The 15,618-nt window shown below is 37.8% G+C and overlaps 1 protein-coding gene and 1 pseudogene across 2 annotated transcripts in view; both read right to left on the reverse strand.

The window, feature by feature from the left end:
• Positions 1 to 15,618, reverse strand: part of Pcca (propionyl-CoA carboxylase subunit alpha) — a 310,079-nt gene that overhangs the window by 73,894 nt on the left and 220,567 nt on the right. For both annotated transcript variants that reach the window (XM_048341133.1, XM_048341132.1), the window contains exon 20: positions 4,039 to 4,137. In XM_048341133.1, the coding sequence (XP_048197090.1) occupies positions 4,039 to 4,137 (99 nt within the window). The remainder of the gene's footprint in view (positions 1 to 4,038; positions 4,138 to 15,618) is intronic.
• LOC125348137 lies at positions 38 to 15,308 on the reverse strand (annotated as a pseudogene).

The following is a 15,618-nucleotide window of genomic DNA, read 5'->3' on the forward strand; positions in this document are numbered from 1 at the left end:
CTCTGGCTTATCTGGAATTGCCAGGTGCCAATGGCTCACACCTGTAACCTTTGTAACCTTAGCTATGCAGGAGGCTGAGATCTGTAGTATCACGGTAAAAAGCCACTCCAGGTTTGGAAAAGTTTTCTAGATTCTACCACCAAAATTACTAGCAAAAGGCAGGGCTGAAAGCATGGTTCACAGGGTAGAACACCAGCCTAACAATAAGGGCCCTAACTTCAAATCTCAGTATTGCCAAAAACAAAAGGTTTGTCATGTGAGGTGTCTAAACTAGTCACAGTACATACGTGACCTCTGAAACCTTGAAATGTGACTGAGGAATTCAACTTTCATCTTAATTTAATTTTATTTTAAACAGAGGCAATACAATATTTTTCTTGTTCTGGTTGAGAACTTCATTCCACTTTAAATGTTTATTGTGTAAATTGCTACTGTGTTGTACATATGCTAGTCATCTATATTCTTTTAGATTCGTATTAATTTTTATGCTGCTTGCATATATTTTAGAATATATTAATGTATTTATTTATACAGAACATCAATAAAATTAATTTCACTGTTTCTTCTTTTTGAAATATAGCTCCTAACAAACTGATAACTCTGCATATGGCTCATATTCAATTTCTATTGGAAAAGGCCAATAGTGTAGGTAGTTTAGAAGTCTTAAAATATTCTTCCACAAAAGAAATAGAAGGTTTGCCAGAGTTCATATCGCACCATTAGCAGCTATTAATAAACATCATTATGGATGCACTCTACATCTGCTATACAAATAATAGGAAAACACCAATAAATATGTAGCACACCAGAAAATAAATACAAAATACTGTCATTTTCTTGTTGGTGAATGATGTTATTTGAGTGAAAATTTGCCTAATAATTAGATAAAAAGATAGAAAAAGGATTAATGAGATTCTTTAATTCAAGTATTTTCAAAGTTTACGTTCTTTATTATAAATTATTCCATTTTAAAATACAGAACCTCCTCCTCCTTTCAGAGAGATGCAACATCACTGGCTCTATACTGCTGCTTATAAACAATGATTAAGGTTTTTTTCCTAAAAGTATTAGAAGAAAAAGGGCACTTTAAAAGAAAACTAGGTGATAGAGTGGAGAAAAGATGGGGTAAAGCAGAAGTGAGTGAAAAATGAATAATGACTGACAGCAGGTTAGAGAGGGTGTTGGTGTGCACAAATCTGAGAAAGAGGAAATAGAACAGCTGGAGGCAGACCCTATTCTATATTTAGCTAGCTATACCTATCAGTAGGTGGTACTGTTGGTCTAGAACAGCTTACCTACCTAGAGGAAACAGAAGCACATAGTTGCTTCATAAGCAAGGAGCTACAGTAGTTCAATATCTGCAGACTTCTACCAGCTGCCTTATGAAATAGAGTACAGATTGTACAAATGTTGGAAAGTCAGGAATTATAGAGAACATAAAATAGCTAAGAAGGCTATTTAGAAGCATGCCTTAATTTGCGGAAGGCTTAGAAGAAAAAAAATCTAATTCCTAAAATAAGACAAGACTTATTTCTGATATTCTAAAATGATGACTACCCTTTTAACAATTCATCTGCCCACCTGTTTATCCAAATAAGTCTTTACATGTTACAGCAACTCAGCAAGGCAACAGGAATTTTTAAAAAGAGAAAATTTAGACCAATTAAAATGTTTCAATAACTTATGAGATTTAAATGCAACTAATCCTTTAAAAGGAAATAATGAGTAATACTAACGCCATGAGATTTATCAATGAAAAACATTTAAGTGAGTGGAGAGTGTAATCTGACTGGATGACACAGAAAAGGAGCCAGCAACATACCTTGAGATGTATCTATCTTCAGGCAGGTAGAAGGAAAATCAACAAAAATAGCTGTAAAGCTTGGTACCAATTCTTTCCTTCTGCCACACTTTCAAATCCCTTTGTCATTCTCACTACTGCTTAAATGATCCTCAGCACCATTACGTTAATGCCTGTAAACTTTACCCTGTGTCTCCAATCTCAAGCTCATTCTTCAGTCTGCTCTCCACAACATAGCCAAGGTCCACAAGGTCCTAGTACCCACATTTGTGTTCCTACCACCACTTTCTTAGTAAAAATTCTTCCATGAACAAAGGAAAGACCATACTAGATCAAGCTTTGCATGATTTGGCTCCTAACTCACCCTGCTGGCTCATCCCTTGGCCTCGGCTTAGTCTGTGATTACACTGTTTCCAAACAGTGGTATCTGGACTAGTATCATCAGCAATACCTAAGAATTTAGACCGGAGACTGTGGATGTATCTCTGTGATAGAACACTTTATTAGCATACCTGAAACCCTGGGCTTGATCTCCAGCATCACAAAAACAAAAAACAAAACTAAGAAATGTAGCCCTAACCCAGAGCAGCTAAACCAGAGTATACTCTGGGAAGGTCCAATGATCTGAGTTTTAACGAGTCTTGTAGTTGATTCTGCAACATATCGAGGTTTGAGTATCACTAATTTCAACCGAAGTAATTTTTTATCTGAGGAACTCTGAGGGGGTAAAATGGATAAATTTTCTAGCATAATGATGAAAATCACATACTCTGGGGTCATACTGCCAGGGCTCAAGTTATGCTCAGTTTCTGCCTAATTTTGTGATCACAGCTGGCCTTAGTATATAGTGGTATGCTTAACAGCACGGATCCTACAAGCAAGAATGCTTGGATTTAAATTCTGCTTTCTTGAAGATATAATAACAAATGAATTTAAGTGGTGTGAAATGATATGGCGTTATTTCTTCCATGGCTCTAAGAGTTTTAGTCTCATAATTAGTCCAGTTATAAGGTAAGACAGTGAGATAAGATACGGAAGGAAATATAAGGAAAAATTTAGAGACAGGGCATAAAATCACAGTCAAAATACAAGACTCGGACCCACTGAGACAGCAATTGGTTGTATTGTCCCAAAAATTAGTTCAGTCATCAAATATGAATCCTCTGTCCCCACGATCTCAAATAGAGATGGGGAACAGGTATAGAGAAGTCTTTATCTATGATCTCTCCATTTCTTTAGGTTTAAATTTTTTTAACTAGCTTTCTGTGTAAAATCAAGTTGAAAAATGAGTGCACTATGAGGAATTTATGACCTTTACTCACATATAACAGCCATATTTTCATGTGTTTGTTTTTGTTTGGGTTTTTCCTCTGGAACTCTAAACTTCAAATATGAGATGAGATGAAGGTATTTTGGCCGACCCCTTTTCATAGCTTCTACTTTAAAATGGAGGTCACTAGTTATACAGAACATCCCATCAATTCTCGGTATGAAGGCATTCCTTCAATTCAACACATTTTACCTTGAGGGCAAAGAGGTTCAGAAATATTTGTCTTTTTTTTTAAGTTTGACTTTTTAAAAAAATGTATGTACTATGGAAAGTCAGACTGCTTATTAGCTTGTGTCTACCAACCTAGTTAGACACAATATCAATTACATTGATAAGAAAAACATAAATACATGCAAGACATATTTTAAAAACAAAACTCTAAAATGCCTAAGAAAAATGTTCATCTAATCTTTAAAGACGCCGGCAGAAATGGTACCCATAGCTCATACCTGTAATTCTACCTTCGTAAGAGGCTTATACTTGAGGATCATGGTTCAAATCCATCGGAGCCAGAAAGTCTGTAGACCTGTGTCTCCAATTAACCAACAAAAGGAGGAAGTAGAGCTGTAGCTCAAACAGTAGAGCACTATCTTGACCTGGGACAGTGCCCAGGTCAAGTTCAAGTCCCAGGATTGGCACAGGAAATAAAAAAGCTGACAGATTCTTTATTTACAACAAAATACATTCATAAAGCCTTCTTAGCTTGTCTTAAAAATATTAAGTTATCAAATTAAGGCAGAACTCAAGATTCTCTAAAATAAGATAAACTGTCTTCAAGCATAAAAACTGTAACATGAAAAAAAAACCACAGTTTTTCCTCACTACCTTTGTATGTTAAGTACACAGGCTAACACTGATAAGGTTTTCAACTTAAGGAAGGCTTCTAGTAAATCATCAGAACATTTACCTGCACAGTCCGCTCAGTGCCATCAATGCTGACAGACAGTAAGGGCAAAGCCAGGTTCCACGTACTGGTCAATTTTAGTTTCGACCCGCCAACTTCCACCTGTTGTGACATCAAATAAGACTGTTACCATGAAGCAAGACAGAAAACTGATCTCAAGTTCATTGCTGCATACAAAGCAGCAGCCATTTTAAACAGATGGCTCCCAAACAACCTGTCATGTTTACTGCTCCAGCCATGAAAGACAGGGTCCAACAACAGAGTCTTCCCAGCCATCTCTGGGGAGAGGTGAAGGACCTGTGAACAGCTGCCTCCGAGTACCGGGGCTTCACATGATTTATAGGAAGTAACAAACAGCCTTCTAACTCAAAACCTATCTGGACATGCTACATTTACTGCAATTAGACAAGTAATGCATATAAATTCCAGTGACACCTTGCAACCCACACAACAGGGCTTGCATATAATATCCTCTCCAAGGACCAAGGAAGAACTTTTTCTGTGTTAATTTTAATGAAGGACTCTGCATTGTTATCTTAATTACATATAAGCTTTAATTGGGCAAGAATCTTTGGCATTGAGTATCTGAAGTCCATTCAAACTTTGCAAAGTTCTATCATATTTTTGCCAAACACAAATGATGATAAAATCATCATTCATGAAGATAGAAAGGCAAAAACCAATCTTTCCAATGGGAGATATTCTTAGGGAAAATAACTTAATTTTCATATAAATAATACAAAAGCAATTTTTAAAAACTAACTTAAAGTAACTAACTTAAAGTTCTTCCTTCCCTTTCACTTACTAATAATACTTTTCTAACATGAGACAACAAATAACATCATTACAGTCTATTACAATCTAACAGAGGGACACTTGCATATACTTAGGTTTCATAGCATTGTCTAACAATTCCCCTTCCCATTTTCAATTCTCACACTTTAAATCAGACATTCATTCCTTAAAATTAGATACCAGAGTCCTCATTATCTTTTCTGTTGGACCCCTGAGAACAGTTAAAATGGAACAAGATGGGTGAAAACATTTTAACAAGTATCTGGCTCATCAAAGTACCCAGGCCTGAGGACAAAGACTAGGGGAGGGCATAGGCTTTCTTAAATAAAGTTCAGCACTCGGCTTCATTGATAAAATGGTGTGAGTGCAACAGGGATGAAAAAGCTACATAGATGACCCAAGCTCATGGAATGCAGATGTTGGGGGAGTCCATGACTTCAAGCAAATAACAGACTCTATGAGTAGCACAAGCCTCTTCAGTGTCTTAAAGCCCAAAAAGCCTGAATGAGCTCATGAATCCTTACTCAACAGGGAATGGCCTGGCAGCAAAGACTTGCAAGGACAACATTAAGTTTTCTTCAAAACCACCACTACCATCGTCACCATTTCTAAAGCCCGTGCACATCAGGTTCACCTTGGGGGCAGCTGGGGACAGAAAAGACTACAAACACTAGATTACTCAAAAAAAGAATATTTATACCAAAAAAGGCTAAGATTCATTCTGTTTCCATGTTTTTCCTCTCCCATACCTTATTATAAGAATGATTATATGTGATTGAAAAATAAACTACATTTCCTCATAGGCCTGATATGTAAGGAGTACAAATTTTTACATTAAAAAATCTGAAACAGGAAGTCATCATAACTGCAAGGATAAAATATGAACAGCACCTATGTATATTAAAGAAGGGAAGAGGACATGCTAAAAGCTACCACATGCCTTCTTGGGTCCAGCAGTAATCAGATTCTCCGAGAAATACAATTGTGAACAACAGATAAAATGATTCTGTTGATGCCATACTACATGTGAAATCTAGTGTGCGTAGCTGGTGAGGCAGATTCCATATCTCAGAACTACAGCTTAATACCATGCAAAGTTGGGCTGGACTAAAAGAAGTAACTCCTGTTATTGTGCCACGTATACTGTTCATACCCAGTCCTCTGGCTAAAGAAGCAATACAGATAAGAGGCAATTGTTACTAAACTAAGAACCTCACCTAAAAACCACTACCATGGCTGGGCACTGATGGGTCATATCCGTAAGCCTAGCTAGTCAGGAGGCTGAGATCTGAGAATTTGGGTTTGAAGCCAATCAGGGCAGAAAAGTCTATGAGGACTGTATCTCCAACTAAACTAACAAAAGAGCTGGAAGTAGAGCTATGGCTCAAGTGGTAGAGTGCTAGCCTTGAATAAAAGCATCTCAGGGACAGTCCCTAAGCCCTGAATTCAAGCTCCAAGACCTACACAAAAACAAAAATCAGCCACCACTTTACCCTCTCAGTGCCAACATTCAATGGGAATTGAGTCCAGTACAAAGAAAAGAAAGGGCAGATTTGGTGAGATAATAAGGGTATTAAGCTCAAGGAAAAGCCACAGTCTACTTATGCTTATAGTGAGCCTTTCCATTACAACATAAGCCATAATCAGAAAACAAGCACTGTTGCATCTTGGCATACAATTTAGAAAAAATTATAAAGAGAAAAAGGTAAATAAATTAAGAGCATATAGCACAAGAAGAACTACTCAAAGGAACACAGGAAGAGTTCAGATAAATAATTTCCCAAAGTCTCAAAGGCAACCATAGGAAACATGACCCTTCTTAAAGAAAAAAAAAAGCTCAAAGAAGAAAAACAAAGGTTCAAAGAAAAGATTATATAACAACAGAAGGAAATGAAAATCAAGCTGGTAGAACTCAGAGAAAAAAAGGAAAAAAATAACATTATAGAGATAAAAGCCACATTAAGAAGCAACCAAAAATAGAATGACTAAAAGAAACACCAGAACATAGAGAAGCCCTATTCAACAAAACAGATAGGACCAACAACATAGAACAATTTGCAGTGAAAGACCACAGACGCAGAGGAGGAAGAAAAGACATACAAAAAAAGACAATTGTCTTCTTGAAGAGTTATATACAGCAAAAAAGGTCAAGCCAAAGATATGCTATTTTCAAATAAGCAAAGTTTGTAGAATGATGATGTTTATGGAATTTTTTTTGGGGGGGGGGCCAGTCCTGGGCCTTGAACTCAGGGCCTGAGCACTGTCCCTGACTTCTTTTTGCTCAAGGCTAGCACTCTGCCACTTGAGCCACGGCACCACTTCTGGTAGTTTTCTATATATGTGGTGCTGGGGAATCGAACCCAGGGCTTCATGTATTCGAGGCAAGCACTCTTGCCACTAGGCCATATTCCCAGCCCCTGTTTATGGAATTTTAAAGCTAAAGAAATAATTATGGCAGACATAAGGAATTATGTACAAAGAAGAGTGAAAAGTCTCATCAGACTAGAGGCCAAGTGTAGGAAAGGGAAAATAAAGGAGAACAAAGGAAGAGGTGGCACTGACCACGAATTATTGTACTTATAACCTGACTTATGGAACTGTAACCCTTTTATACAACTATTTAGTAATAATAAACTATTTCCATGTAATTGTCCAAGACCCACACAGATACAGAAAAATCACAGAGCAATAGATTCAAATACTGACAAGAGGAAATGATCTTCCTGGATTTTGTATCTAGCCAAAGTAGTCTTGAAGTATGTCACATAAGTGTGTATTCTGTGCCATGTAAGAACTTAAAGGGCATTTTCTTTTCCTTTTTATCAGCTTATGTTAGTTAGATGGGAAATGTGACTTCATTGTTGCACCTTCATACACATTTAGACTATATTCAATCAATCTCACCAAGAGGGACTTCCTTTTGTTTGTTGAGACAGATCTTGCTATGTAAACTAGGCTGGCAGAACTCACAATCCTCCTGTCTCAGCTTCCTAAGTGCTGGAATTATAGGCATATATGACCATACCTAGCCTTTTTTTTTTTAAGAAATTTCATTTTTACTAAATAAAAACATCACTGTCCAATTACACATATCCGAATATACATTAAAATATTTGTAACTAGTAAATATATATTTCTGTGATATACACTGCATAAAGATGTTAAGTCCAAAGTGAAATTACAGTTATTGATAATTACCAATATTTCGATTTTATAGGTTTCATCATAATTTCTAAGATACTTCGAATGTGCACGTTATGAAGCGCATGAAGTGGTGAGCCCTCCTCGGTATGAGATATTCTCCAGCAAGGCGCAGTGCCTAGATGGAGGCACAGAGAAAAGTGGAAGGCTAAAGCTCATTTGGATTGGTGACTGTTGGAAGAAGGAAGTGGTAAAGTAGCTGAGGGTACCTGTAGGCAAATAACTGTAATCACCGGTCAGGAAATCTAAGCCAGACAAAGAAGATAAAAGCAGACATGGAGAAGACAATACAGGAACTGGCTGCCTGTCTTCAGTCTCCGGAAGAGGAATAGAGAGGAAGGAATCTGAAGGCCACCGCGAGGAAAATGGTGTAGTGAGGTGAAGGGATGTGTTTCCAAGAAGAGAATTATAAGAGAGAGGAACATTATCTAGAATGATGCCACTTCACATTTCTGAGGCGCCTGTTTGGGGGAGAGAAAGTACCATAAGCCTTCAGTGAAAGGAGAAAAGGGGTGAAACGTTCCAGAAAAGGCTGACATAGGGGAGGTCTGCAGCTCATAAGGAAGACAACGCAGGGGGCACAGTGGAAAAAAAGGAGAAGAATTAGGCAGACTATAGGCAAGGATTGGACCTCGGAACTAGGAAATAAGAGAGGACTAGAATGACTCCCCAACACTGAGCCCTCCCTCCAGCTGCACCGCTGCAAGCACGGCCCACACTGGCCCTCGGCAGCTGCCTCTGGACTCCTGCAGCTGACTGGACTCCCACAGATACTTTGCTATCTCCAAACGGTCTCCTCTCCACAGCCAGGGTACGTTCATGTAAAGAGCAAAGTGAACACTTTACAAAGCCCAAGATTGTTTTAAGAATTTGAAAATGGTAGTTCCCTCAGCTTTTGAGAAGTGTACACCCCCAAAAAAAGAAAAACACAAGGAAATGAAACATGCAGTCTCTAGTGTAAGGACATTAGATATCTCATCACTGGGCAATCATAAAGATTACACACTCATTTCAAGTCTTGGCATTATAAATTTAAATGAATCAGAGCAAGGCTGTGGTGAGTTGAACTCATGAAATTCATCTCCACACACATTATTTTCTGAAAAATTTCCCCCAGAGTAATCAAAGAAATGAGTTTAGTTGAAATTTACTCAAAATAAGAATGTTTATGATGTCTAAAACAACAGTTCAAAAGCATGATTTCTGTCCAATTTTGAGAAGACATTTTTCCACCTTTGGTAATCTACTGTAATTTGCATTCCATTGAAACATTTAGCTGTAGTTATAATACAAATGATGCTCACATGGAACATTCTCCATGAGTTGTTTGGAACATTCAATTTTCCTATGTTCGTCACCATCAGGGAAAAAGAAAGGACACACCCTAAGTTAACTTGGCATTTGACAGGAAAAAAAACAAAAAAAGCACTTCCTCAGATGGCCTCATGACACAGGAAAAATATTATAGCTTCTGTTGCAAAAAGCACCTGCTAAACATTTTTAAAACCTAACATAGGAATGTAACACTAAACAAAACATATGCCAATTTTTTTTCCTAAAAGTAATACAACTTTGGGAAGATCCAGGCTGAAATGTTTTCAATCCATCACATGCCTTTTTTTCTGTTGCAACTCTAACCTCACTTCTTCATAAACCTAAGATGAAAACACAGATACTCCACCATTTAAAAAGACTGCATCATAAATCTTGTTTCTATTTCTGAAAACAAATAGTAAGCAAATTTGGTATCAAGCTATGCTATTTTTTAGAAAGGAATAATCTTTAATAGCCTTTAAAACAAGCTTTCACACTAGATCTTTTTAAATTTTTTTTCTTATATATTTTGTTATTTGTTTCTTTTCTGAGAAAGTATCACTATGTAGACTATACTGGCCTTGAACTTTCAATCCTTCTGCCTCAGCTTTCCAAGTGCTAGAATTACAGGTGTGCACCATTATGCTTGGCACAATATATCTTAAAAATGATTGTGTGGGGCTGGGCATGTGGCCTAGTGGTAGAGTGCTTTCCTAGCATGCATGAAGTCCTGGCTTCAATTCTTCAGTACCACATCAACAGAAAAGGCTGGAAGTGGCGCTGTGGCTCAAGTGGTAGACTGCTAGCCTTGAGCAAAAAGAAGCTCAGAGGCAGTGCCAAGGCCCCAAGTTCAAGCCCCAGGACTGGCAAAAAAATAAATAAATAAATAAAAATAAAAAAAGAAAGATTATGCTACACACACACAGAGTGGAAAAGGACCTGCAGTTTTTAGGTTTGACTTGTATTGTACACTGGAAAGAATCGTTAAAATACATACTCTAACTCAGTTTTTTCTTCCTCCACTTTTACAGGCAAGGAAATTAAAGGAGACATATAAATTAACAGCAATTTATGGAAGGAGGTTACCTTGCAATACTCCTCAGAGTACTTCGCTTAAATCATGCCAAAAGCAAAAGTAACAAATATATTGTAAATTCTAAGAAACAGTGCTAGTGTAAAGTAGGTTCTCATTACCTGTATGTACTCTAAAAGATGACTATTCTAAAAATATAGATATTTATTGCTTTTTTTAAGGGTTTATGTCTTAACTATTGCTAACAAAAAACAGTTGTTCAGGTAGGCACCTGTAGCTCATGTCTGTAATCCTAACTACTTAAGAGGCTGAGATCTGAGGATTGGGATTCAAAGCCTGCCTAGAGAGAGAAATCTATGAGACTCTTGTTTTAATTAATCAGTAAAAAACTGAAAGTGAAGGAGTGGCTCAAGTAGCAGAGAACCAGCCCTGAGCAAAAAAAAACAAAAACACAAAAGGTAATAAGCAAGAATGCAAGGCTCAGAGTTCAAGCACCACTACTGGTACACATAAGCACTCCAGATTGTTCAATAGGAAGTCAAATAGACAAAGTGTATACATACTTCCCCACTGACAAAGGAATCTGAGTGCCGCCCACTCAATAAAATACAAATATATATAGTAGGATGTTGACAATAAGAAGTATATAATGTTCTTATCATTTGGTAAATATACTAATTTTGCTAAATTACTTGCTTTAGCATTTTATTTCTTAGTTAAAACATGGCAAACATTTTTGTACCCTTATAATAATTAATATTTCATAACATTTCAGTATCAACTGTTACCCAGGCTTATATCTTCATCTAAAAAAAACCATAAGATTTCTCTATCCTATTTTTCTACTTATGAAAATATTATTATAAAATACAACTGTAATATCTCTGTGACCTTCCAAAGGAGAATGAAGTGGCTATTCTGTGAAAGCAGACAAGCATTTTGTATAAATTTATTCTTTATCACTATAATCTTGGAAACAGTCTTGTTTCTCTCCCCCAAATACATATAATAGTAATAAAAAAATCAAGGAATTAGACATAACTAAACTCCATCACTCTGTCACAAAAATTTTATTAAATATACGTGTATCATAAATGTAATTAAGTATATCTCAAATGATGTGAGTGCAAAATCAAAATTTGGGTTGTCTAGTTTCTGTTTAATTATCACCTTATTAATTGATCAATCAAACTGTAGTTTCAGTTTTATGTTTTTTTAAAAAGTATCCTACAGTAAGTATTTTGCCCACAGTTTAATTATGGCAGTAGTTTCTTTTGGATTGGTCATTGTCTACAGACCACACTGTAAGTTATAACACATTAATGAAAAACTAACTCCAGGTAGATAAACTTAATGGAAGGAACAGAAGCTCCACTTCTGGATCATAGGGGAACTGTGTGTTTCTGTTAATAACAAAAAAGAAAAAAAAAACTCCTTTTGATTGTTCTTCCTTTTTCTTTATTTTTCTATTCATTCCTTTTCCATTATTTACCTCATAATTTCACCTACTTCCTTTTAACATCTCTTTTAATTTTCCTATGCATTTCACTACCACAGACATCCTCTAATAAGATCTATTACCTGAGCTGATAACTCAGTCCTGAGAACACATACAGCCAACACATATTCCCCAAGTGGGGCATAGGACATTCACAAAGATGTCTAAATCTTTTTTTCTTCCTGTATTCCTCCATACACATGCTATTTCCTACTAACTTTACCTACTTTTGGTGTCTACCTAAGGTCAATCATTCTAGCACTGCGTGCTCTCACTTGCATGCTCTCTCTCCCCCTCAATTCACTCTGCTATCTGCCATACAAAAACTTAGCAATAAGATGGCCACCTTTGAATAAGGGAGTGAGTGGGCCCTCATCAGACATCAACTCTGCCAACATCTTGACCACGGATTTCCCTGCGTACAGACTCAATACCTAAGTGTTTTTCACATAAGGCATCCAATCTATGGTATATTCATTACAGCAGCCTGAACTAAGACACGAAGATGAGTATTAAAGAAAAACAAATTTCTTTGTAACTCATTTTGGAAGCATGTTTTGTCACAATTTGTGCACGTTAGCAGGACTCTCACAGTGGTGATGTGCTGTGTTCAGAATCACTCAGGAAGTCACGTCAACGCGCTTCACCACCACTGAGGTAGCTATCACTGACTTTTCTTTTCTTTCTTTTTTTTTTTTTGCCAGTCCTGGGGCTTGGACTCAGGGCCTGAGCACTGTCCCTGGCTTCTTTTTGCTCAAGGCTAGCACTCTGCCACTGAGCCACAGCGCCACCTCTGGCCATTTTCTACATACGTGGTGCTGGGGAATTGAACCCAGGGCCTCATGTATACGGGGCAAGCACTCTTGCCACTAGGCCATATCCCCAGCCCTCGCTATCACTGACTAAATGGTTTGTTCCAACTGTGTTCCTTACAGTGTTAGCCACCAAGAAAATTATCCAAATCAGTTTCTATGTCTAGCTATAAAAAAATACTTCCCAAAGTCCAATCCAGGACCAGGAGTTTATTCTATATTTATGACTTGGTCTCACAAAGGCTTCTATAACCCTCATAATCTGAGAGGGAGGAATCAGAGGATCATGGTTCAAGGCCAGCCCAAGCAAAAAGAGTTGATGAGACCTCATCATCTCTATTAGTGGCTAGACACAATGGTATGGGAGCCTGCCATCCCAGATATGGAGGAATCACAATTGCTGGACACAGTGGTATGGGGGCCTGCCATCCTCATATGGAGGACATCTATGGCTGAACACAGTGGTATGAGGGCCTGCCATCCCAGATATGGAGGAATCATAATGGCTGGGCACAGTGACGCACTCCTGGCACCCCAGAGATGTGGGGAAGTACAAATGGGAGGTCTGCGGTCCAGGTTAATCAGGAGAAAAAATTAAACTGTCTCAGAAAAATAACCCTTGCAAAAAGGGCTAATGGAGCTAGGTGTAGTAGCTCAAGCCTATAACCCTAGCTGCTATGGAGGCAGAGATTGGGGGATCATGGTTCAAGGCCAGCTAGACAGTAAAGTTCATGAGACTCCATTTTACTCCATGGCTGGGCACAGTGGTGCTAGCCTGTCGTTCCCACTGCTATGGGGAAGCACAAGTAAGGGAAGATCATAGTCCAAGTCAGCCTGGACATAAAAATCAAGACTCTACCTTGAAAATAAAAAAGGCAAATAGGGGATGAAAGCGTGACTCATGTTAAAACTGCCAGCCTTTCAGGCACGTTCAGATAATGTCACTTTCAACTAAAATCACTTTCAAGGTTTGAGTTTAATTTCTAGTACATCTCTCCACCCCCCCCCCCCAAAAAAAGGCTGGTGGAATGGCTCAAATGATAGTTCCTGCCTGGTGAGTATGGATCTCTGAGTTCAAAACCCTACTAATGAAAAAAGAAAAGAAAGAAAGCGGGGCGGGGGGTGGAGAGGGGAAGGAGCCACAAACTAGGAAATCTTCGCAGAGCCCTGTTGCCAATTTGCTACAGTTCCATTCATTTCCACTAGCCAGTGGGAAATACAGCTTTATTGCATCATAGGGACTTTCTTAGCTCAAACTACTATAGTAATGGTCTGAAGCCTGCAACCTACTGCTCTGATTTATCTTCCCTCTTCCTCTTGTATTCTGCAGATGTGCACAGGCACTACTATTTCCACAGCTGTATTCCTAATAAATGTTTTGTATGGCCTTCCATCCATCCTTACTTGCTATGTATGCTATTTATTCTGCTACATTTGCTCTTGACCTTTTATTTGAAAACCCTTAATCACACCCACATCATCCCTTGTCTTTTGCTAAACTGGTCAGTCTTGGCTTTAAATTTCTGTGATATTTTTATATCCATGTATTTATCAAATAATGTCTTATAATATGATAATCTTGTCTTAACCTTAACACCTCCCAACTAAACTGAAAAGTTCACATGGGCACCGAGCTCAGCATTCCTTCATGTTCCTCATGATGAGCTTAGCACATGAGGACCTTGAAGCATGATACAACTTTTGTAAACATCTATTAAATTATGTGATTACATTAGAAAGAATAAAATCTAACTTTTATCTTTCTGATGACAGGTCTGTTGGATAGCTCTGAAAGCAGCTTTCAACAAAAGTACCAAGATATAAAATTGACATAAGCATAATGATTCATATTAATGACTATTTTTCAAATTAGTTAACTTTAGATTGTTCACCACTGTCATTAGCAATATACTATTTTAAAACTTCCCAAGGTAACTCTGGTTAAATAAAGGAAATTTTTTTTTCAATAGAATTATTTTATTGCATCATTGAAGTATCACAAACTGGTTGTCAGGATCCTGGATGGTGTTTCTGAAGATGGGTTAACTTAGATCTTATTCATCAGCCTGTTGAACTATTCCTTTTTCAGAAACATAGATACCATCCAAAAACTTTCTGATATCCTTGTTTTTAACTGCTGTTGCTTGCTGAATCAAAGCAGCTGAATTTGAGACACGTTCAATATCATTTCCTCCAAGGATTAATTCATCTTTCTGGGCTTGAGATATGGAACAAGCAACACCAGTCCTCATCCGAACTCTTCAGATGTATTCCTCACCCAAGAGGTTTCGGATTTTAACTAGAGACCCCTTCTCCTGATGGGGAAGTGAGCATACACAGACCTCATCTTGTAGCCGAAGCCCAGTGTAACACCCTTGATCATGTTCTGTACATGACTGCAGACAGTGCGAATGGTGGCCAGTTCCTTTCTGTTTTCCCACCATTTGTCAACCTGGAGCCTCTTCTTTTTTTTTCCAAGGAGACTGAGTTCTACGTTGATGTGGTTGAAATCCCTCTGCAGGGTTCCACAGGGACCCTTCACGATCACCGTGGGTCCCTTCAGAGTGATGTCAACATTCTCTGGAATGTGGACAGTCTGACTGCTGAGAATGGTCTTCATTCTCGCAGTAGATGGGGCAAAGAGAGAGCGTCTTTCATCATCACGGTCTTGTTAAAGGAAATTTTAAGTCAAAATATTTTTATATGTACTCTAATACTTGAATTTAAAAATCCGTAAATGCCTACAATACCAGTTATTCCAATTATACTGAGAGACCCATTCAGCTATTTGTAAGGCAAAAATGTATAACAGAATCTACACAGAGAAAAACACCTCATTGCCTACCCAAAGTGTATATAGTCCAGCATACCTTAATATAACACATTTAAAGAAAAGCAGGCAATAAGAAAGAACCCCAAAACAAATTAAC

This window comes from Perognathus longimembris, chromosome 3, assembly GCF_023159225.1.
Source record: "Perognathus longimembris pacificus isolate PPM17 chromosome 3, ASM2315922v1, whole genome shotgun sequence".
Taxonomy (NCBI): Eukaryota; Metazoa; Chordata; class Mammalia; order Rodentia; family Heteromyidae; genus Perognathus; species Perognathus longimembris.